At 36.3% G+C, this 23,018-nt stretch overlaps 4 protein-coding genes and 2 pseudogenes across 6 annotated transcripts in view; 2 read left to right on the forward strand and 4 right to left on the reverse strand.

The window, feature by feature from the left end:
• On the reverse strand, nucleotides 140-2,760 carry LOC104703673 (DNA-directed RNA polymerases I and III subunit RPAC1). Its single transcript, XM_010419726.1, has 10 exons — nucleotides 2,624-2,760; nucleotides 2,354-2,497; nucleotides 1,822-2,001; nucleotides 1,601-1,730; nucleotides 1,430-1,510; nucleotides 1,146-1,333; nucleotides 950-1,045; nucleotides 741-831; nucleotides 495-611; nucleotides 140-393 (listed from the first exon to the last, which is right to left on the reverse strand). The coding sequence occupies exons 2-10, from the start codon at nucleotides 2,474-2,476 to the stop codon at nucleotides 293-295; spliced, it is 1,107 nt and encodes a 368-aa protein (XP_010418028.1). The 5' UTR covers nucleotides 2,477-2,497; nucleotides 2,624-2,760; the 3' UTR covers nucleotides 140-292.
• LOC104703674 (ADP-ribosylation factor GTPase-activating protein AGD2-like) lies at nucleotides 3,862-10,331 on the reverse strand. 3 transcript variants are annotated; one of them, XM_019228077.1, is made up of 19 exons: nucleotides 10,081-10,331; nucleotides 9,872-9,948; nucleotides 9,425-9,525; nucleotides 8,704-8,774; nucleotides 8,325-8,387; nucleotides 7,929-7,973; nucleotides 7,664-7,729; nucleotides 7,449-7,496; nucleotides 7,258-7,353; nucleotides 7,110-7,151; nucleotides 6,805-7,017; nucleotides 6,330-6,455; nucleotides 5,945-6,145; nucleotides 5,766-5,852; nucleotides 5,417-5,677; nucleotides 5,050-5,171; nucleotides 4,813-4,903; nucleotides 4,250-4,695; nucleotides 3,862-4,149 (listed from the first exon to the last, which is right to left on the reverse strand). In XM_019228077.1, exons 1-19 carry the CDS (start codon nucleotides 10,126-10,128, stop codon nucleotides 4,035-4,037), a joined length of 2,319 nt encoding a protein of 772 aa, XP_019083622.1. In that variant the 5' UTR covers nucleotides 10,129-10,331; the 3' UTR covers nucleotides 3,862-4,034. The 3 variants fall into 3 exon arrangements, with proteins under 3 accessions (XP_019083622.1, XP_010418029.1, XP_010418030.1); XM_010419727.2 differs by having other exon boundaries at nucleotides 5,945-6,154; XM_010419728.1 differs by lacking the exons at nucleotides 9,872-9,948; nucleotides 10,081-10,331 and having other exon boundaries at nucleotides 5,945-6,154; nucleotides 9,017-9,512.
• Nucleotides 12,826-13,940, reverse strand: LOC104705149 (annotated as a pseudogene).
• LOC104703675 lies at nucleotides 14,898-15,870 on the forward strand. The gene is made up of 2 exons (XM_010419729.2): nucleotides 14,898-15,250; nucleotides 15,351-15,870. The coding sequence occupies exons 1-2, from the start codon at nucleotides 15,048-15,050 to the stop codon at nucleotides 15,589-15,591; spliced, it is 444 nt and encodes a 147-aa protein (XP_010418031.1). The 5' UTR covers nucleotides 14,898-15,047; the 3' UTR covers nucleotides 15,592-15,870.
• LOC104705150 lies at nucleotides 16,576-17,164 on the forward strand (annotated as a pseudogene).
• The window catches only part of LOC104703676 (phosphatidylinositol 4-phosphate 5-kinase 8), a 5,576-nt gene continuing 618 nt past the window's right edge, over nucleotides 18,061-23,018 (reverse strand). The window contains exons 2-10 of the mRNA XM_010419730.2: nucleotides 22,618-22,938; nucleotides 21,430-22,488; nucleotides 21,035-21,202; nucleotides 20,390-20,555; nucleotides 20,018-20,128; nucleotides 19,746-19,933; nucleotides 18,926-19,086; nucleotides 18,615-18,780; nucleotides 18,061-18,503 (exon numbers count right to left, since the gene is read on the reverse strand). Of these exons, the coding sequence (XP_010418032.1) occupies nucleotides 18,224-18,503; nucleotides 18,615-18,780; nucleotides 18,926-19,086; nucleotides 19,746-19,933; nucleotides 20,018-20,128; nucleotides 20,390-20,555; nucleotides 21,035-21,202; nucleotides 21,430-22,488; nucleotides 22,618-22,628 (2,310 nt within the window). The 5' untranslated portion in view covers nucleotides 22,629-22,938 and the 3' untranslated portion in view covers nucleotides 18,061-18,223. The remainder of the gene's footprint in view (nucleotides 18,504-18,614; nucleotides 18,781-18,925; nucleotides 19,087-19,745; nucleotides 19,934-20,017; nucleotides 20,129-20,389; nucleotides 20,556-21,034; nucleotides 21,203-21,429; nucleotides 22,489-22,617; nucleotides 22,939-23,018) is intronic.

Below are 23,018 nucleotides of genomic sequence, written 5' to 3' on the forward strand. Positions count from 1 at the left end.
TTCTTCTTTTGTATTCTCTAGAGGTCCCTCTACTCTAGAATTGACCGTGCCTTCATTTGTATCCTTTATGATTGAGAATGGTAAACTTTTTCTATTGTTACGATTGAATTGCCAATCATAGGAACTTTCCAAACTAAACTAAACCGAAAAAGATTTCCAAATTGAACCACAAACTATAATAAATAAAAATGTCAAGAGCTGTATTTTTTTGATAATATTACTACTAATAAGGAAGGAGAAACATGAGATAGACAGACAACTCAAAAATTGAATTACAAAATCACCCGGAAACTCAAAGTTCTTTGAGTACAGTTTCACATTTAGCTTCCAATATCTTCACAGCTTCAGTGAAGAGAACGTCTGGAGGAAGTGATCCGGTGGACTCAATGTTAACTGAGAGAAAGACAAAAAAAAGATAATAAGAACTCAGTTACCGTTTCTTTCATATCATGAATCGGACAGCTAAAGGAATGGTTTTTTTCTTCTCTTCTTACATATAAAATGATTCTTGACACTGCCTAGATCCACAAGTTCTATCAAATCATCGTCTCTTATGCATTCCTTAGACATCGTGCACTTACGTGGCTGTGCTACAATTGCCCTTTTCTTACCTGTATTCAACAAGTCAGTATGAAATCATAAAAAATTTACAAATTCCAAGTTCTATAGGTTTCATCAGATTTTGATGTTAACAAGTGAGAAGAATAGAAGGGAACTTGGGAAGGTTTATTAAACTTCACCTTTGCCCATGTCTTCAATGTCGAAAACTTTTGGGCAGATTTTTACAAGTCGTTCAGCAAGCTCATCCTCAACTTCCCCAAGTAGATCCACCTAAGATAGTATAAACATAAGCATTTTACAAAAAAAAAAAGAATAGGATGAGGCAAAAATAAAGGAAAGAGCTATATTTCCCCACAACGTATAATAGATTTAGGTATAAACTTGTCACCTTCGGATGCATTCTATACCAAGCTGTCGCTACAGGGGACCACTTTGCATGTGTTTTACCAATGCCCTTAACCGCATGAGCTTCGAGCTCGATTTCCTAGAAATAGAGATAAAAGAAGACGCATATGTTCTCATCTCTCATTGCAAATATAGCCCGCTTAGTTGGTGTATAGAGCTCGGAGTGATAGAAACACTACCTGACCAGGGGCAAGTTTTGCTATTAAGATTTGAAGGTCGCTCGGAGTGATAGGATTATTAGCAAATTCGGGTAAGGAATCTTGACTGCAACTAAATGAAGTGTAAGTTTTTGGCTTTGACGTTGAACCTCCAGATTCTTTCAATAACTCACTTCCATTTGGTAACCATTTCAAATCGCTGGTTAAGACTACAAGAAGATAGAAAGACATCTTTCATGAGAGATTGAGCTGAAAATAAAACAAGGAATGCATCTATCTGATGCTAACTAAAGAACAGATATTACCTTGTTGACGTGTTTTATTATTGGCACATTTGACATGGAGTTTGAACACAATGGTGTTCTTTTCATTCGGCTGATCATTTTCTATCACACAGAGAGATAAAGAATCAAGCTAACAAGAAGAAATATTTGCTTATTGAGATGGAGCACACGCCACTGAATATATATTCTTACCGGATAAATATTCAAAGAGCCTTGGATCTGCAGCAATTGGAATAAGACCCATCCTGTGAGCAAGAACTTCATCTATAATAACCGATGTGTTGTTTGCTATTAATACTTTTTCAATAGCCATTGTAGGAAGCTGCAACAAAGAAAGAAAGATAGACTTAAAGCCAAAAGAAAATTACAACAATCAGGGATTGGTCAGAGGTTGTGAGAAGAGTGTAACAGACCTCAGCTATAAGGATCCTTCGGAATGCATTGGCAAAAGCTGCATCGATACCAATCATATCAAACTCCATATCTCTCTCTGTGAGACTAATCACATCAACTTTGAAATTCTCATAGAAGTTTCCTAGTTTGACACTGTCATCGTCTACTCCCATAGAAGGAACATAGCTGGCATTGGCAGTCTACAGAAAAACAAAAACACAAGATAAAGGACTTGAAAATTTCGAACATTCATCTGTGGATTTTGACAAAAAAAGGACTAAACCCATGGAGTAAGTAATCTTGTAAAACTCTAAGACCAAACTCACAGCTTTTCACATGAAAAAGAAGAACTTTTTAGTTTTTACTATGAATCATGAGCACAGCAACGATATAACTCTTAAGATACAAAGTCACAAAGTCACGGCTTTTCACAGGAAAAAGATGAACCATTGAGAAAAGCTACAAACTTTGCTAACTAGATGAGCTCACAACCAAACGTTAAAGAGCATAAGAGACTTGTTAATTTTGATCCAGAGAAGAGTTCGTTGTTACAAGAGGATTGCTTTTAGAGACGACGCGAGTTTGTTGCAGATGGGGAGGAAGTCCGGTAGGGACGTCGGGGAGATCGTTAATGTTGAAATTCTTGGCGAATCGTTTTTCTTCTTTAGTCACCATCCTTGTTCGTGTTTATTAGGTCTACAGCAGAAGAACTAGGGTTTATCAGCTTTCAAATTGAGACAGAGAAGCTTAAGGAGACTACGTGCAATGAGAAAACAGTAGTTTTGGGCTAAAAGAGGGAAGTTGATGGAAGAAGCTTGTTACCTGTGGCTGAGAGATTGAGCGATTCTGGGAGAGAGGGAGAGAGTAGGCGGCGGCGGCGAGGAGATGACAACAAACGGCGAAGGGTTTTGAAGAAGCCGCCGTTTTTATTACAATCCCCTTCTTTTGGTTTGGTTCGAATGTTGGAAAACCTCATACCAAACATTTTAATTTTATAAAATAAAAAAATTCATTATAACACACCAATTAATTTATCTATTTTCACCAAAATACAAGCATTTTTCAAAAATACATGTAGTATTAGTTTTTAAATTTTTTCATGTCCTCTATATTTGTCTTTTTGGTAAGAGAGGTTTCTTAAGAGGTTTCTTTAGGTAAGTGTGTATTAAATCTAGCATTTTAAGTAATTTGTGTAAATTTTTAAATCTTATGTTAATTATTTATGGATTTTTAAATCCTATGTTAATTATTTATGGATTTTTAATGGACCATTTTCAAAAATACTCATTTTTCTATATTATTTTTCAAAAATATCTTTTCATGTTGTCTATTTTCAAAAATAATATTTTTCTATGTATAAAATAACTAAATTATGTGAAGTGACCTTAGTGCACTGGCAGGAGATACGTCCATTTGTAGAAGGCACCATCACATCAGGGATCGAGTCCCGTTTCCTACGAATGTAGGAATTTGGCTAATGGGCCGGCCAGTTGTGGCCCAATGATTGACAAAAAAAAATAACTAAATTATAAATTCTAAACTTCAAATACTTAACCATACCCTCTTAAAATTATATCCTAAATGTACAATAGAGAACTCAAACCTAAAAAAAAAAGGATTCTAAAAGTTAATTTAACATATTGTAATTGTGTAAAAGAAGGTAAAAATCAAAATTTTCATTAAATGTATTTTTGAAAAGGAATATCCAAAAAGGGCATTTTTAATAAATTCTCATTTTTAAAAGTCTAATGAATTTCATTGTTATTGAACTAATGATTTAAAAATGGTTATCGAAAATATTTATGATTTGATTTTTAATGATTTTGAAGGATTTGATAACATTTCCTTAGTTAAAAAAAAAATACATAAATCTAAATCTCATGATTTTATGTCCAATTTAAAATATTTTACAATAAATCATATATATTTCCCTAAAATCTTCAAAATTATATAAAAACTCATTAAAACTCAAATTATATAAAATACTACATTTATTAGTATTCATTAGCTTTTAAGCAACAAAAAAAAAAGCTTAGCAATTCGTTGAATTTGATAGCGTAAAGTTTAAATTTAGTGAAGCTTCTTTAATTAAGGTAACTTAATTATAACATCAATGAACTACTCACGACCAAATACTACAACAGTTACAGTAACATGACCGAAGAGCATCCGTCTCATAATCTTTGTTTTGCAATCAATCAGCTTTCTTGTTTGAACAAAAGTACTTGGTATTTTACTGACATTCTGCTAATAGAAGGAATAGTTCTTCATCGGTTATGGCTCCCATTTCCATTGCTCTTTCCAACACGCTTAATCCTCCACCATCCTCTATTGATGGACGAGCACCTCTGTCAAAGTAAAAGAAGAGATACATGTATTATTCAAGTAAAATGTTCCTAATGAGGTGAGAAAACAGGTATTTGGGATCACTATTAGTTAATGTGTTACCTTCTCAGTAAAACCTTTGCAAATGTGTTGTTCCCTGATGCGATGCAATGGTGTAACGGAGTTCTTCCGTGATAATCTCTCATGTTTATGTCAGCCCCGAACTGCAACAACAGTTCAAGCAAGATCGGGTCACCGCTTTGACATGCCACATGCAACAACGAGCAGCCTTGAAGACAGTTTCTTGCTTCGTTCGAATCCTTGATTCTCTGACACGCATTTGGATCGTGCCTTTTCTTTACTTCATCTGGTGCATCAACGTGGTGGTGGTGATACGCATCAAGGTCAGTAATATCATCGAACTTGGTATTGATGATATTCGCATCTGCTGTTACAATGAGTCGGTAGATGTCTCTTATGTTCTTGCTTTGAACCGCTTCCCATATTCTACTTGAGGCAGTAGAGTTTGCTTCCTTTTCATCTTTGACAACCATCGCTTTCTCCAGGTACTAGTTAGGCATAAACGTGATCAGGTTTAGCATAATACAAGCGCTTATTTGGATGATGCACCAAGTAATCTGAATCTGAGGTCTATGTATGTGGAAGCTTTGAGCTAAATCTCATACCTTTCTCTGAATGTATTTCTCCTTCAGAGTAAAAGAATTTTCTACAGATGGTTTCGGAATCGATGCAAGTGTATCTGTTGATTCCTTTTCACTGGAAATATTCAACAGAAGATAGAAAAGTAAACAAGTTCATCAATCCCACGTTTGTAAAAGAGGAACAGATGATTTTGATTCAAGAAAAAATGTCTTCTTTACTTCAAATTTACAAACAATCTAGTTTTCCTTGAGATTTAGTACCTGTCACCGTCAAGGTGAAGTAGCTCCTCCCACACCGAATTACAGTATGCATTGCCTAAGTTCCTAAATAAGTCCAAGATTGTAGGTTCCCATACTTTCACATCCAGTGTGAGCGATCTCACCTGCATACACTCTTTGACATTAGCTTAAACATCAAGCACACGGGAAAAAACGCTGATGACTCATACACAAATGATTACTTCAGCAAGATTTATCAACACTTCAGACTATTAAATCGAGCACTGCAAATTCTGGTTGATGAAAAGATAGATAGCACATAGTTTTCTATACAAATTAAACTAGCTCATACGATCTCAAAGACAGTGGAAAGAAGCGACATAACATCGTACCAAAAGAAGCAAGCTACCTTGGATATATGAACGCCAAGATTCCTGTGAACACCAGAACATTCAATGCACATCAAAACTCCAAGATTCAATGATGCCCAATCGGGGTCAGGTGCATTGCATTCTGCACATTTGTTATTTCCAGGGATTCCTCTAAGTATTGTAAAAACGTCATCCCCCATATTCAGTCTTTGATCATAATGTTGTTTTTGATCCAGGGTGAGTTCGTCATTAGCAGTACCAGAACTAGTATAGTTTTTATCCAAGTATCTTCCTGGTGACTGCAGAAGATAATAGAATATGTATTAGCACGAAATCTTAATTTAAATTTAAAACTAAAAGAGAGTCTGAAACTCATATTGTGTAAACCTGTTGCAGAAAATGGGAATTCAGACGTGTTGCTATAGCTGCTGTGATCTTATTGACCCACTCCATCCTATCAGCTCCATTTTCAGCCTGATAGCATAAAGAATAAGTTGTGTTAGCCTCCTGAAGCTGTATATGTTGCGTGCCGTCAAGTATCTATATATCTTAATACATTTCAGTACCTGTAATGTGTAAGTCTTTTGAGGAGAAATAATTCTAAAACAGAGTCGAAGATCTGTGTCCTCTGCGTCCAATTTTATCAGTGATGTGCGGAGATCAATCATATTGCAATCTAGGCTTCCCTGTGAAGCTGATCGATTGTGTCTAGAACGAAATCTGCCAAAGACACCGCTGTTATGCTCACCTAAACCACTGTAGTAATGCTGAGATCCCTATAAAGTAAAATAGATGATTAGAAGGATAAAAACTGAGAAAGTGAAACTTAAAATGGTGAGAAAGGCTTGTTTAAGAGACACAAATATAATAAACATGGCCAAATCATGAGAAAGAACTTATAGATCTCTCTCATGGAAACGAGGCAGTAAAAAAACAGCTTGGCACACATACCGCTGATTTGTTACCGGTGTTTCTGTAATAGTATAGGGATCCATGATTGTCAAGTACAAAGAACCTTCTTTTCCAGTCAGCTCTCAAACTAGCTGATCGCTTTAATAGATACCCCTGCTTAATTACCTGCATTAATACAGAAGAGAAAATACAACACATTAGCCTGTATGAAAATTGAAACAGTGATAAATCATCACCAAGTGATTCATCATATATCTCAGTGTCTACGTAGTTGCATTGCAGAATAAAATCTTATAAGTTCTAATAGAATGCCCAACTCAGAAACTCACACTATTGCTTTAACTTTATAAGTATCCGTATCAGAGCAATTGTGTCAGTTAGAAAACAGCAGTAGAGCAAGCAAGATCCTGTCAATCAAGACTTAACAAACTTCTTTACCAGAGAACAATTGGAAAAATTACTGAAAACTACAGCTTGCACTTGACTACTACATGAGGGAGTTGGAGACCCTTACTTCCTTGTCCGCTGTTGAAACTGGATTTGCTTCTACGTTTTTACGCGGGACGGCTCTATAAACATGGTTTCCATCAACGTCGGAGGGATCTGCTTTAGCAGAGGCCTGTTGGCTGTCCAATTCAGATTGAGTCCTGAATTCTTGAATGCGTCTTGCAAATCGATCTTGTTCAATCTTAGACTGTTCTTTTGATTGTTGTGCATATGTCAATACCTGCAAGAAGAAAAATAGCAAGTAGCTCTTTAATGATCAAACAATTTCTCCTTATTATCACTACTGGAAGCAAGTTGACATTAAGGTTGTACCTGATGGATATAAGGCTCCAATTGACTCAAGAGATCATACCCCTGGAGCACAAAGAGACCACATAAGGAATACATCGTGGCACAGATGTTGCCCTTACTTGGTCACACTTGGTGACATCTCTAAATGCAAAAATAAGAAGAAACCTACAAGCTTAAAATATCTCAAATGGGAATCCATAATTGCACTTATAGATTCCAAGAACTCGTACTTCTTTTTCGCTTCAATGGTCATCAATGAGTTTACCTGCACTCCTTAAACAAAAGAGAACACCATTTAGACGCAGAAAGGACAAAATACAATAGTGGTAGTAGTGGCTTCTGTTCTTAGACTTAGCATACTAGATTGAATCGACTTTTCTCAAATGCTGACTTCGAGTTCTCCAGATCCTGTAGATATGACACTACACGTTCATTAGAATCACAACTATGTAATATATGGGTATGTAGTGCAGATACACAGTTTAAGCATGCGTAAATACAGATATGGACATATATACACATCACAATGTGAGATTTTTCTTGAATATTATGTATATGAATTACAGTGGCAATACCTCTTCCAACTCAGCAACAATGTCTCCTCTGGTATTCTTCTTTAGCGACACAAACTTTTCACGTGCCTTCAAATGAATAAGAAAATTCATTTTCATACCTTTAGATCAAAAATACCATGCACAACATTATATCTTTAAAAGATTAAGCATCAACTACGATGCTTGTCAGACTCCCATGTTTCAATTGTAGTGGCACCAATAACATATTTTATCAAGAGATAAATAAGGCATACCTCTCCATAAGCACTAGACTATTATCAATTACCTGATCATAAGAATGGACAGATTTATCGAAACGACGTCGAGACTCCTGAAAAGGTAGAAAACAGTAAAGTAAATCATTGGCAATCTATCGCTTGAGTTTTTGATAACAGATATCATAGATCAATAGAGGGAGGAATATAATTTTCTTCTAACATGATTCATTCACATCAAGAAAAGGAAAATAAGAAAACGCCAGACATTATTAAACGTGGACCTAACTAGTGGCAAGGGGTTTAATTTTGATACAACTTGTTAACAGATGGATTCAGAAGATCAACAACCTAATCTTTTGTTTATTGATTAATTTCGCGTCTATAATACTTGACAATCACATTTTACATGTCACAGTACATAAAAAGTAGAAAACAATCAAAATTTGAGGCACAAAAAAGGTTACCTTTGCTTCTTGTATATCAACAGTCATAAAGTCTGTCAGCCTCTCAAGTAATACATGCTCCACCTACAAAACACACAACATTTCTACAAATGATGTAGTGAAGGGAAACAGCTTTGAAGCAATTAACTAATTTGGGGTTTTAAACTCACTACATTTTATCAATCTGTTCATTAAGTTTTTACATCTCTCCTCTTTCTTGACACATGTATATTAAACTCTAAAATAAGTCTCTACCAAACATTTTGAATGTACTAATAAACAAGACTACTGTGCCCTACAAAAATTTTAGCGACCAAACAAATATACAGCTTCCAATAATGAGACATCATATGGTCTTCACTAATAGTTATGTGTATTCACAAGATGCGATGGGAATTACCTGTGAGCGAAGAAACTCCTTATAAGAGGAGATCTCCCGAAGTGTATTTATAAATTTAGATATTACTGGTCCTGGTTCCACCCAAAAGTATAACAGAACGAAACAGAATCAGAAACAATAACTTCAAGATTTTCTTGGATCTTCCATGTTTAGCCAACCATATCATAAGAAAAAAAAGTGTAAAACTAGAACTCATGGACTTAGAGTTCGTACATGATTATCCAGAAAACTATATTAATCAAAGGGACAAGGAGAACATGGTATTAAAATAATGAGTCAAGGCAAGAAGAGAGATCTTATTTTCAATTCATACCTTTGCTGCAATTAAGCTTTGAGCATTTGAGTTATGAAACTCTATAAAGCTATGCTTCTTAATCATCATCCAACATTTCTAACATACCTAAGTGGATTATCCAATATCCTTCCCACTACTACTGTCTATATCAAGTATAACCCAGACAAAAAAGTCTACTTAGCTTATAAACCACGTGTCAACAGCATATTAATGGATGAGAAGCCCGAAAAGAGAAACCACAAACCACCACTACTTGCATAGACCAGTCCATTATAACTGGTAAGCTATAGGAATACATCATAGCTTTTTATATCAACCAAACAGCCCACAATTTCATCGGCAGAGAATGTATCATAGTTCATAGCACCAAAACTAAGTAATCAACCTAACACGAGGGATCAAATCAACTGAAAGCGAATCCACAACCTCCAATCGAAACACTGACAGGATCATCATGTCCTGCACCAAACTCTTCCAGTGAATCTGCAAAGGCACTGACTCCAGTAGATGCCTCTCCCAAAGCTCCCCTATGACACACACAAAAATAAAATAAAATGCAATTCTTTATCAAGTTCCAATACTCTTTTCCTAGGCACATAAGATTCGTCAGCCAAAGTGGAATTGTAACAAAACAAAAAGTACACATAACAGAACACTTACATTTTCCACATAACACATAACACTTACATCTTCCAGAGATGGTACGAAAGTGTAAAAAAGATTAACCCTTAAATGGTCAGACAGTTCAAAGAGATAGACTAAATAAAAAGACAAAGCTTTATATATAGCAGAGAAAGATGATAAAGACATTACGACAAAAACGGAAACAACCAAAAAAAAAAAAAGAAAGAGGTAGGTAGAGTTAAATCTTACATGAACTTCTTAACACCTTTGTACAACTTCTGACAACGATCTTTAAGCTCATCAGTTGTCCCTTCCAAGGAGTAAACCTAATAATCCATATTATAACCACCAGAGAACAGAACACACATAGAAAAAGAAAGATCAAATCTCAAAACTTTATTGCAAAAAAAAATAAAAACTAGAATACATCCCCCAAATGGGACAACAAAAAAAAGAACCTGTTTTTGAAACATTGGGGAATCCTCAAGATTGATAAAACCCGCCATTGTAAAGACAAAAAAAAAAAAAAACACGAAGAAATCTTCAGATCAAAGTGTAAGAATCGGCTCAACAAGACAAGACAAGTGAACCCTTGATTGCTGCTATCTTCTTCGATTCGAATTGGATCGAGAGACTAGAGAGATTCATAGGCGTTTCCCCAGCTGTGTTGTTTATTGATGTTTTTGATTTTGCTGCTTTGGGAACAGACAGAAAAATCTGTAAAACTAACTCTGTTTTTAATTTACAAATAGACCCCTCGTTTTTTCAATTCATTATAGAAACGGGAGAAAATAATATCAGATGCCAAAATCATCCTCATGTATATTGCAAAACCAATTATGTCTTTGATCAAGCTATCTTTATTCCAGTTATAGCAGGAACCTAATGCATATTGCAATATAATTTCTAGAAGTTTGATTCATTTTTTCTTTTGATATGTTCATTCTTTTGCTATAAAAAAAATTAGTTGACATATATCTTTTCACGAAGGAGGAGGCGAGGAGCGTGGTTTAGTTGGAATGTTGCCTAAACTATTCACAAGTTGTTCCACCACGGAGATATCATTATCATCACCTTTTAGCAAAGCGATCCATCATCCATCCTAAGTTATGTTGTTGTGACCACATCTTATTTTCTATTATATTTTTGCACCAACAAACAAAAACTACAAAACTCCATTGTTAGTTTTATGTTGGCCTTGACATTCATCAGTAAAGATAAAGAAGAATACGTTTGCGTCGCGTGAGCATAACTTTTCGCGAGAACTGGGACGATGAGTGACCTTCCACGTATTGGTTGCAAATTCCAAGACTGCAACTCTATCGGTCGAATTACTACTGCACTGTCCGATAATCTTGTAACTCTTTTCGGGGTTTCTACCATCGTAACCCATATATCTGCCACATCGCTCATCATCCTTGGCAATCCTTTTAGTGTGTCTCAGCAACGGGTTCCAAATAACCATGCATTCTTTTCTAATATCTTCCATGAAGAAGTAACCATCGCATATCCCATTGAGATAATAATAATGGGAAGGCGTAAATCAAAGCATAAATCAGTCACTGTTATAGTTGGAACGTCGTTGAGATCGACGCTCACCGAAGAGATATGAGAATGTGTCTTTATCATGAATTCTGCGCGAGCGCATGCAAAGTTTTTGTTGACGAATATCTTACTGTTGAAAAGAGTGTTCCATCCTTTGCAAACGGATTTGAAGCGAACAAGAGATAGAGGTTGAACTCGAACGAGTATCTCTTCTTCCAGATCTAACGGAAGCTTTCTAGGCATCATTAGGGTTTTCTCTGTAAAGGAAGCAGGGGAAGAAAAGTATAATGTGTATGGGAGTAAAATACTAGGGTTACGATACGACTCTCTCTATATATTTACTTATTATACAAATCATCTATATATATATATTAATAATATGAAACCGACGTTTTGAGCTTTTTCTTTTTCTTTTTTTTGTGAGTTCGATCCATTTCTTTGGGGGCTATATGGAAGCTTTCTAGGCATCATCCTCACCGGCGTTGGTCACCATCGGCGAGACAATGGTTCACCAAATCGGAGGTTTGAAACTCAAATTCGGAGAGTTTTCATTCAAGAAGCTCCGATAACCTTCTCCAGGTACGAATCCAGCCCTCCTTCTATGGAGATTGTGATAAATTCATTAAACTTGACTTGTTTTGTGTTTTCTTCTGTTTATGATCAATGTTTTGTGTTCTCTTCTGTTTATGATCAATGTTATGTCTCTCTGTTATTTGCTTGAATCCATAAGTTGATTTTATCTATGTTTTATTGCTTTCTTATCTCTGTTTTTGCTGAGGATAATGGACTGAACACAATATTAGAGCAATGCGGATGGCGTTTTCCACAACTTTTCAAGGAAAGAACTGGTAAGCCTAATTGTGTTCTGATATGTATTCTTTAGTTAGTATTTTGAAAGTAATGTGTGATTTTATTTGATTCACCTTTTCAGTTGAATGTTTTAAGGATCAGACTGATGTCAAGTTTCTTTCTCATTGATGGCAAAAGGTCTTGAACCCGGAGCTTGTGAAAGGACCATGGTCAAAAGAGGTCTCTTGCTCACAAGCTGCTTGATCTATCAATGTTTGTAACTTCCGCAATGGACCACTGGCTCACAAGCTGCTTCTCGACCAAAAACATGGTAACAACCTCCCTCATCTCTCTGTATCTTTGGTTTGTTGGCATTGACAAGGAAATCAAGAAGACAATTTTTTTACTTGATTGTGTTACAAGTTTTGTATGATTTTTACAACTTCAAAATTCTACCATTGGACTACGTCCAAAACTTTCTAAAATCTGATTTGTATCTAAACTTTTGTTTTGGATTATTTTTATTGTTAATTACAAATTTTTAGAACCTAATGGTTCTAACCGATGGAGATGTTTCAAATTCAGCATGAAACAGAGACATGAGTCGAAGGATGCCTTTTAAACCAAACATGTACGACACGCCATCTAGCTAACACAAACCCAAGGCCAGAGAACTGATCCTCGCGTCGGATTGACATCGTACAATAGAGGTACGTATATCATTAAATAAAATAAAAGTGATGTTGACTGGATATATACAGTTTGAATCTGTATAATAATGAATTTAGACGTAAAAGTTCATATAAAAGAAATAAACGCAACAATGGAAATTAAACTAGTAAAACGTCTTCCCTTGTTCACTATGTCTATCAAGAAATGGTGATCAAACTGGGAACATAGACAGAGGATCCAAACGTACAAGGCACTCCATCGATCTTAATCTTTTTGCATAGATCGCCTCTCACAATATAGACCCAACCTTGTTTAGGTTTCGTGCTACAACAACACAAAACGAAGCTCTTTCCATAGATGATGTTATCATCTACGAAGTAACTTGTAGACCTGTAATTAGGTACCTCGGGGAAGTCAGGTCCTGAGACAGTCATGAACTTAATCCACATCACATCGCCTCCATCATCCCCATTACCAATTTTCTTCTCTGTCACCCAAATCTTAGTCTCTCTTGTTCTTGTTTTTGATCTGGATTGTTGTAACACTGAAAATCGATCTCCCTTGTAAATCGATAGAGCACGGGTATGGTCACCACTTTTTTTTCCCTCACACGGTAGTTTACAAAAGATCTTTGTTATCTCTTTAGAAAAATCGAGCATTTGGATGAAATACTCACCAGTTTCGGGATACTTATGACCTATCCAGTACAAGTTTCCATTCAGGGAGACCCTAGACGAGGAGTCTGATTCTGAGCTTAACTCTTCGCTAGAAGGGGTACGATGAGTAACATTCGAGTACTCATTCAATGAGTCATTGGTACCAAATTCCAAGACTGCAACTCTACGGTCCAAATTAGTACCGCCCTCTCCAATAATCTTGTAACTCTTTTTGGGCTCTCTACCAACGTAACCCATATCTCTGCCACATGTCCCATCATCCTTGGCAATCCTTTTAGCCTGTCCAACCAACGGATTCCAAACCAGACCTGACCATCGCAGATCCCATATACATTATAACGGCCATGGCGTAAATTCATGCATAAATCAGTCACTTTAATAGTTGGATTGTCGTCGTTGAGATCGACGCTAATCAAGTAAATATCGGAATGTGTATGTAACATGATTTCTGGGCGACCGCAAGCAAAGTTTTTGTTGGCGAATTTCTTACTGTTGAAAAGAGCTTTCCATTCTCTGCAAACGGATCTGAAGCGAACAAGAGATAGAGGTGGAACTCGAACGAGTATCTCTTCTTCCAGATCTAATGGAAGCTTTCTCGGCACCACTAGGGTTTTCTTTTTCTTGGTACGAACCATTAGGGTTTTTCTTTGCAAAAGGAGAAGAAAAATAAATGTATATAGAGTAAAAATTATTGCATTCGACTAATATGATATACTTATAATTATAAATCATATATATATATATATATATATATATATATATAAATAATATCAAACCGACGTTTAATTAGGGCCCGTCGACGTCATCAGCGTGTTAAGAAAAACACTTCAACGGTTTAGATTAAAAACAATCGCATCCTACGGTTAAGATTACCCATTCCTTCTCTTAAACCGTAATGCTGTTGTTGGCTATCGATCGGAGGTTGCAATGTCGTAGTCAAAAACCGTTGGTGTTGTCCAACTCTTTTCGTTTGTCTTTGTTCTCGTATGCTCTCTAATTTCTGTCTTAAAGATTATTTCATCTTCATAGTTGCAATTGTTTAATAACGGTTTTTGACTTGTGCACGCACACAGCCCCCAAATAAATGGATCGAACTCATGAATTTTTTTATTTTTGGGTGTGAGCAAGCACAAGCTTTAGAGGGCAATTAACTAAATTTTAGTATGGGACACTAGTGTAACTAATAATTAAAATAGAGGGCAATTAACTAAATTTTAAACTATATATTGAAGAAAATAACAACAAAAAAAAAACTTAAGTGGGGCACATGCCTGCACACCCAAGCTCTACCTGCGTGCCAGAGTCCAGAGACCACTAGACTGCACGGTCTTGCTCTTGTTCTCTCTCATTTTATTGACTCTAGCTAGTCTCATCTTATATTCAAAATCGCTTATATATCTTCCTCACGTATTTTTTCCATAACCGATGAGATTAATTTTTTTCAATAACAATAGGTTTTGAAGTTGATATTCAAATCACTAAAACTAGTTCAATCATTTCCTAAAGTAACGTGCCTTCACTATACTAATGGTAATAGGTAGCTTACCACTTTTTCTTTTTTTTTACCTCTCACCAATCATTTCAACTTTTGACAATTCGTCAAATATCCCCAACGGTAAAACTTTACTCTCTCTCTTTGCCTCCTTACATTATTGTCATCCCAACTTGTTGCAAATATTCCACAAATTACAAGAATCATTCGATTCTCTCCCTTTCATCTTCTTCAATTCACCCAAAAAAACATGGAAGCTCTAATTCACCACTTCACTCTCCTCTCCGACCAAGCCCTTGTCGACAAAACATTCGACCCTTCAAGAATCGAAGACCTCATGCGTCTCTTCGAAGTCGATTCCTACAAAGCTTGGGCAGCTCTCGAGTCCGAACAGCAACAAGAACTCGAAGAAGCTGAAGAATCTCTCCTTCAAGCCGAACTCGAACTCGATCGGTAAAATTAATAATAATGTTAATCTAATTTCAATCTTCATAGATCTGGAGAGAGAGAGAGAGATCTGATTTTTTTTTTCATGCATGAGTGTTTTGGGTAGGGATATGGAGTGGGGGATGGAAGAGTATCGGAGAACGTTGGAGGAGATGGAGAGGATGGAAGCAGCTGAGCTTAAAGAGCTTGAGGAAAAAGCAGAGACTGCTAGGAGAACTGGGAACTTAATGGAGAAAGCTGCGACGATCGCGGCGAAACGGCATATTGCGGCGGCGATGGGATCAGCGGCTGCGTCGATGAGATCGGCTTGGAAGACTGCAGCTGGGAATAAGGTTCATCCATCTTGATGATGATGATAAGATGACCGCAATATCACATGAAAGCATTGGTCCCCGTGTTATTATTATTTAGGTGGAGAAGAACATTTTAAAATAAATAATTATTTCCTTTGATAAGCATATCCTTTAATTAAGGTTATTTTAATTTTGCTAAAGAATTATGAATAATATATAGTTTATTATTAGGCTTATAGTTTATGTCCTTGTAATTTGTAATCAATATGTATGTTTATGTGATTATAGGAGACTCCTAAAAAAAATGTGGTAGGGGTGAACCAATTGAAGATAGCAGTCACTTGTTCTTTACTTGTATAGAACAAGATAAAAAAGAAAAAATCAATTTGTTTTTAATTTTTGAATGGTTGGCCATGTTATACTTACGAAAAGATCACACACATTAACACACCAAATGATCAAAGTTTTAACAAAAATGCAATGGAACAGGAATTAAAAATTTATTAGGGTTTTGATAAGTAAACCTTTAAACCGAAGTTACCAAAAGAAAACACGAGAAAGAAAGAAGACATTTTGTTTGTTGGTGCGCAAGAAACAGTCTAGGATTTAAGGGTTTTGGTGTGAGAGAATGTGAAACATCCCGCACGAGAATAAATATTGTTTATAAATTCAATTCGGGTTTATAATATAAATTAATCTTTTAAAATTAGACTTTTGTTTTTAAATTTTTTTTTCAGGGAAAGTAAATAAATTAGTTCACTAATTAAGAACGAAAAAGAAAACGAAAAAAAAAAACAATTAGAATAGAGTTTTCTTTGTGTACAAAAAAAAGGTAATATTCGGAATCATTCGATTATGGAAAATTTGAATAAGGGAATCATTAAGATCCATAATGGTAACACACCCTAATGTAAAAAAGGAAGATGAGAAGAGAGAGTTATTAGTATAAATATAAAGAGAGGAAGCTATCTTGCAAACAAATCTCTGCGATCTTTTTGTCTGTGTAATTCGCTTTCTTTCTTGTAATATTGTTTCAATATGGGAGGCAAAAAGCATAAGATTGACATTGCTGAAATCCAAAACAAAGCCGCAAAAACGGTTGCTTTCAGCAAACGCAGGAACGGTCTCTTCCGTAAAGCTTCGGAGCTCTGTCTCCTCTCTCCCGACAGTCGAATCGCAATCTTGGCGACTCCTCTCTCTTCCAACTCTCACGCTTCTTTCTACTCTTTCGGCCACTCCTCTGTCGATCAAGTTGTCTCCTCTCTGCTCCAAGACCAGCATCTACTTCCGGCAAACCTATTAGATAGAGAACAGGTCAGGGTTAGGGTTTAATTGGTGGGAAGACAAAGGTTTTGACATGTCGGAGAACGTGGACGAGTTGAAAGAGGCGATCGATGCAGTTTCTAGGATGTTGAACAATGCGAGAGTCCGGTTAGATGATGCCGTGAAGAGCAATCAAAGAGATGGACGTTTAATGATTTGTAACGAAGAGACGAAGACAACGAATCAAAATCACATATTGGAAGGGGAGTCTTCTGGCTCTGCAAGTACTTTGTTGGTGAACGAGGAAGATAATCTACACTTTGATGATTATTTTACTGATTTCAACATTGATCCTTTGATGTGATCATCTTTCTTTATGCAACATGTCCGGCTTAGCTTAATAATATCTAACGTAGCTATAGCGGTGCATTCTTTTTAATATTTATTTTTGGTTCTTTGATTGGGGGGAGTCATGCTACCAAATACAAGTAAAGAACGAACGATTATGCATGTTTACAATAAAATAAAATAAATCGTCTTGGAAGTTTTTTTCCTGCCTTGTTCAAATCCAACCCTAATGGTTAGGATGTTACTGATTTATATCTGCTTAACAAGTAAGTTAGATTAGAAACTTGTAAAGGTAACCTGAAGAAAAGAGGATCAATAAGCTTGAAATATATCAATACTTCTTATAATTAGACATTAGTCCATTATCACGTCGTAGCCACTCGAAAGTACGAAGTCTTTCTTGGCATGCCAGAAACCATTGAGGATGCATAAGTAGATTTTGCCTCAAAAGTCTCTAGTAAACATTCTTTTTTGTTGTTTTTGAATCAGCCAGGGTTTAAAAAGATATTGTGTATGTATGTTTTAATGCATATTAAGAAATAGTTACTTTTAAAAAGTTTAACCAATTATAAACAAGTCTGCATAATATAAAATATAAATTTAATCTAAAAGTTGCATAGAAAGATGTAAACATCCTATTATGAAACAAAAACACTTCTCTAAACATCCTATATTATGAAACAGAAGGAATAATACAGATTAGTAAAGCAGAATATCTGCCGTTTCTGAAAAGTTTTTTACGGCCCCCTAGACCCGGAAACTCAAAACGAAAATGGAACTGGCCTGTTCTGTATTTTTTTTTTTTGTACATTCAATCTTATTTCAAAAATGGTGATTAGTACATATCTATCCTCAACCCACCTTAGCAGTAGCTAAATGGTGAGGCACAGTGAGAGAGTGAACTCATGACAATAATACACGAAAACTGTTTTAAAGTATAAGATCCTAAATGTTAGTGTACATATAAATAAGAACGTTACGAGCCAGATCCCTCTGGAGTATTTTATGGCTTATGAACAGGAAAGAATATTATCAACCGAGCCAGATCATGAACCATCATCATCTGTTTATCTCTCTATGCTTTTTCTGGGAATACCTTAAGGAGGAAATCGATAAATCGCTTAGAGTAAAGTGTAGGCTCGATGGCTGATATTGTCATCGGATCATATTTCATAGATTTGCAAGTATGTTCCACTTTCTTCTTCATGTTGTACTCTTGGAGGATGTCAATCATGCCCATGTATACAACCACATCGTACACTTCAAATAGCTCGACTGTTCCCGGCTCCTCCTTGTCTTGACCGAGTTTGTGGTGGGCTTGAGCCGGCATGTTCACTCCTAACTGCACCCGGAGCCTGAATTTGATTCCAAAAGGTATGGTTGGGGACAATTTCATAAACTGGAAATAAGGATATTGGACTGTGATCTTGTGGAGTGAAGTTAGGTTTTGGCAGGAAGTGACTAACCTTGCAGTTCCAGGTAGAATAAGATCAACTTCTTGCTCGCCAACAGAGAATGCTCGTAGTGTGCTACCTCTGATGTGAGGACCGGGGGCGGTATTAACGGAGTTGGGTTCGTGAGTAACCATTAATAGTCCTTTTGGAGGATTGGAAGGTTCACGTGGCAAGCTGACTGATGAAACACAAAACAAAAAACAGTAAGAGACACAAATCCATGACATGTAGTCTAGTTTACAATGACTACATGTGTGAGCTCTAGAACTACTATTCTCCCTAAACTAAGAAGATATATAGTCTCTTAAAGAATTGAGGCCTACCGTCAACAGATGCATCACTATCACTTTCTTGATCTGACATTTCATTGGGAGGATCCAGGATATCAGTACGTGGATCGGGAGCTCTAAAATGTAATCCCAAGAGAAGACTGTAATCAAGGATTTGAAGAGATTCCAAGAAGGAACAGTCTAAAATAATTTGCCTGCCATGTGGGAAACAACGAGGTTCCATAAACAATTAGACAAACACAATTGTGAAAAATACAGCACTTTATTGTCCTTAGGACTGCAATCAGGATAATATGTGCATAAGAATGTAAAAATAATAATAAAATCTAAGTTAAAGCTAATGGAAAACAGGAGAAGCATCATACAAAAAAATTCACTAGCCGACTAGACTTGAAACCATGAAAAGCAGAGCAAACATCTCATTTCTAATGGTATGCGTGTAGACAGCAGTGGCAGTAAGACATTTTGTATAACTCTCTAAATCCTAGTTGGTTCACTAGGCTATAAGTCAGGTCTTGCAGAAATGGATTTAATAAGTTTAAACAACAATGAGAACTTGCTCCCCTAAAAAATATATACACAATTTCTATAGATGAGATTTCCCAAAAAAAAAAAAAAAACTTGAAATCCCACATGACACATCCCTCACAAATTCAACAGACAATTAGTGCTGGAAAATTGCGACAGGCGAGAGGTGATCATTAGATGTTTTCAGAAACAGTAAGTGGTTGCAGCATGCAGACTTTGGAAAATAGATACAAATGGCACATAAAACCTAGAGGTTCCGTAGCAAATGTATAACTAAAATATCATTCAACTGACGAAAGGGTTATTAACTGAGTAGAGAACTCACTTGAAGAGAGCTTCTCGCAGCAGCTTGTCCATATGAAGTTCATAAGCCAGATCAAGATCTTTCATGGTAGTTTTTTCTCCAATTTTATTCTTTTCTGTAAATCTCCCTTGAGTTGAGCCCTTTAGGTCATAGCGGCGATGAATCTTCAATTCTGTGCAAAACATATTCCCCATGACCACAAATCGTACCTGTCAGAGAAGCACAAAGCTCATGCTAAAGAGAAATGAAATATAATGGAATTAATATATAGAAGAGATCAGACTACTTATCACCTTTTTACCCCACTTGAGTTTTATTCTGTGAACTCCAAAAAACTTCGTTATGAGCGTATTTTCATAGTCTCCTACATGTTCATAGTACCTAGGCAACATCCTGAGTAGAACCTATTAGAAAATGAGATGCCCTCAGTCATACATATATAGAAGATTATGTGATATACTAAGAAAAATACATACAAGGAAAGACAGGCTAGACTATTTGTAGGTATGTCACATGCATCCTAAAAATATAGCAAAAGAAAAAGAAAAGGAGCATGAATCAGCTAACTTTACCAAAAATCAAGAAGGGTTTACAATATCCCTAAACCACTATTATACTTAACAACACGTAAGAAAAGATGAAAGCTTGGTTTAGTTCTATCAAACCTTTAACTCAGATCTTTTTAGTGTCTTTATCACAAATCTGTCGTCATGAGAAAGGTAGAAGATACTGCCACTTTTTCCAGCGGACGAAATTTCCCTCAAGCCATCATCGCCACAGATAGACATCATGTAGTCTGCAGCATCTAACTTGAACATTTCCCTCAAATTCCTATGCCATTGTAAACCATGCATAGTAAATAATTAGAAAGAACAAGTAATCTTAAATACACTAAGAAAAGCATGATGAGTAACAGAATGCTCTTAGTTTGTCAAAAACTACAAAGAATGCTCTTAGTTTGTCAAAAACTACAAAAGGAGAGGGGATTAATGTGTTGAAAAAAAGCATCATTCCACAGACATTATTGCAAAACCTTTTGGTTAACAAATTTTAAAATCCCTAACCATGATAAGATCCTTAAGCAAAAGATATTATCCAATAAAGATCAGTAGTTCGGAGAGCTGGCAGACACTTCAACATTTAAATCTTTAACAAAAGTATTTCACATTGATGTTCAGTTTCCAAATTCATAGACGTATTGATACAGACCTATTATGCTATTATACATATGCTGAGAGAGGCCTAGTATGCTATTATATTTGCTGATTAAAAGCATTTCTGGAATAAGCGGAATAAAAAAAAAGTTTTACCTGAAAACCATAGGGCAATAGTCTTTCCAATCGAAATCAATGGACTTGTGCGGAGGTGTATATTGGGAACCGTTTCTAGGGAAGAACATCATGATTCTGGCTCTTTCACTAAAGTCAGAAGCACGAACTTCCCGCGGAGGCACTGGTGTAATTTTCCCAACAGTATACCTGTGAACTTGAAAAGATTTGTTGTGTAAGAGAAAAACTACTACAAGCATGGTCTGACTGTTTGTATTCTGGTCTGACTCATTAATCAAGTCATAGTGTGCAGAAAATAATTGTGTTTAGGCTACTGAGAAGATCATATGAGAAAATGAAGAAAATGTTCAGAAGTGACTTGAATAAAGATCTCTTGTCATTTTGATAACTAACATCTATTAAAATTGGTTGTTTACCTGATACCAAGTTGGAGATTAAGCATTAGATAATGGTTCCACCTTCCCCCTAGAAAGCTCACACAAGCGCTAACTGTGACTTCCTTAGTAAGATTCAAAGGTCTAGCCCTGTGTGACATGTCGATAGAACTCATAATTCGTTCTTTGATCAGAACTCCTTGCATGTATTCTCTTTCAAAAACGATAGGGTTCTTATCCCGTCCCTCGCTTTGACCAGAGTCAACAGACCGTGCAGACTTGGATGCGGGCCCGTGATGCATAAAGTCTCGTGGAGGATCACTGGTGCTCCAATAATCATCAGGATACCTCTCAGAAGTTCTCGCCAGTCCACTTGTTGTGGTTATCTCAGAAAGACTTCGTGACACAGCTTTCGAATTCCGTAAATCATCAATATTTACTGTTGAATTATGAGATAGGAGGAAATTACCGGTGTCATCGTAACCAAAATGCCGATGCCACTTTTTCAGAGACGGGTGTTTACTTCCAGCAGGATAAAAGACTCCACTCCCATCTTTAAGGCCACGTGACCAGGTCCCAAAATAAAAACCGCCATCAGCATACTTGTAAACACCAGAGCCATGTCTAAGACCATTCAACCAAAACCCATTAAAGAGATCACCATTAGCCCAGCTCATAATTCCTCTGCCAGACATTTTACCCTTTTTCCAGTTCCCAATGAACCTGTTTCCATTGTACCAAGAATAACTACCACTGCCATCTTGTAATCCTTCTCTCCATGAGCCATCATATACATCCGAGTTACAATACTCTTTCCTACCTAGACCGTGCCTTACATTCATTCTCCATGCTCCAGCATAGACAGATCCATCAGGAGAAGTCAATGTGCCAAAGCCATGAAGGTATCCCCCAGAGAAATCCCCTTCATATTTAGCACCAGACGACCACATAAGTTTACCTCTCCCGGATATTTTCCCTTCTTCCCAATCACCCTCGTAGATGATTCCATCAGGCCACGCATACTTTCCTTTCCCATAAGGAAGTGTTCCTTTGAGTTGACCACAATAAACATCACCATTTGAGAATTCTCTCTCTCCAGCCCTGAGGAAAGACAAAAGTACACCCCCAGATCTAAGAAATTGAATATAATTTTTTTTTTTAAAAAACAACTAGAGAAGTCACATGGTGAAATGTCTGTTGACAAAGGGAAGAATAATAACACAAACACACCTTGTTTCCATCTTGACAAGGATCTGGTGATTTTCAGAACATAGTATCCAACCTTACATTTGATGCCTTACCAGGTTCAAATCCATCATCTCAGAGCACATTAGTTATCAGAGTTGAGATCAGTCAGAAACTCAGAGTTTTCAAATCACAATAGAGATATAAACCAATCCAACTAGGACTTGATGGAACAACATTCCATTTCTCTGCAACTCAGATCCTTATTTCAGATGCTTCCACACAAAATGTGCTGAAAATGACAGATTTCACCTGGAGCTAGCATTCACCAATGATTCTGATTCATCCCTCTCTCTCAAAGCATCCCTTTTCACATAAAAACAAAAAAACCTCAAAATCAAGATTCAACCAAAATTAAGCTAATAAAAAAAAAAAAAAAAAAAAAA

The sequence above is a fragment of the Camelina sativa genome, chromosome 7 (assembly GCF_000633955.1).
Source record: "Camelina sativa cultivar DH55 chromosome 7, Cs, whole genome shotgun sequence".
Taxonomy (NCBI): Eukaryota; Viridiplantae; Streptophyta; class Magnoliopsida; order Brassicales; family Brassicaceae; genus Camelina; species Camelina sativa.

Excerpts from the sequence above, each read along its gene's own strand:
- LOC104703673 (XM_010419726.1), bottom strand. The coding sequence starts at position 2,476 with ATGGTGACTAAAGAAGAAAAACGATTCGCCAAGAATTTCAACATTAAC. Across the intron at positions 1,334-1,429 it reads TAATAAAACACGTCAACAAG|TCTTAACCAGCGATTTGAAA; the intron begins GTAATATCTGTT and ends ATCTTCTTGTAG. Across the intron at positions 612-740 it reads CATTGAAGACATGGGCAAAG|GTAAGAAAAGGGCAATTGTA; the intron begins GTGAAGTTTAAT and ends TGTTGAATACAG.
- LOC104703674 (XM_010419727.2), bottom strand. The coding sequence starts at position 10,128 with ATGGCGGGTTTTATCAATCTTGAGGATTCCCCAATGTTTCAAAAACAG. Across the intron at positions 7,497-7,663 it reads TTGTTGCTGAGTTGGAAGAG|GATCTGGAGAACTCGAAGTC; the intron begins GTATTGCCACTG and ends TCATATCTACAG. Across the intron at positions 5,678-5,765 it reads ATTCCCATTTTCTGCAACAG|TCACCAGGAAGATACTTGGA; the intron begins GTTTACACAATA and ends TATCTTCTGCAG.
- LOC104703675 (XM_010419729.2), top strand. The coding sequence starts at position 15,048 with ATGGAAGCTCTAATTCACCACTTCACTCTCCTCTCCGACCAAGCCCTT. Across the intron at positions 15,251-15,350 it reads GCCGAACTCGAACTCGATCG|GGATATGGAGTGGGGGATGG; the intron begins GTAAAATTAATA and ends TGTTTTGGGTAG.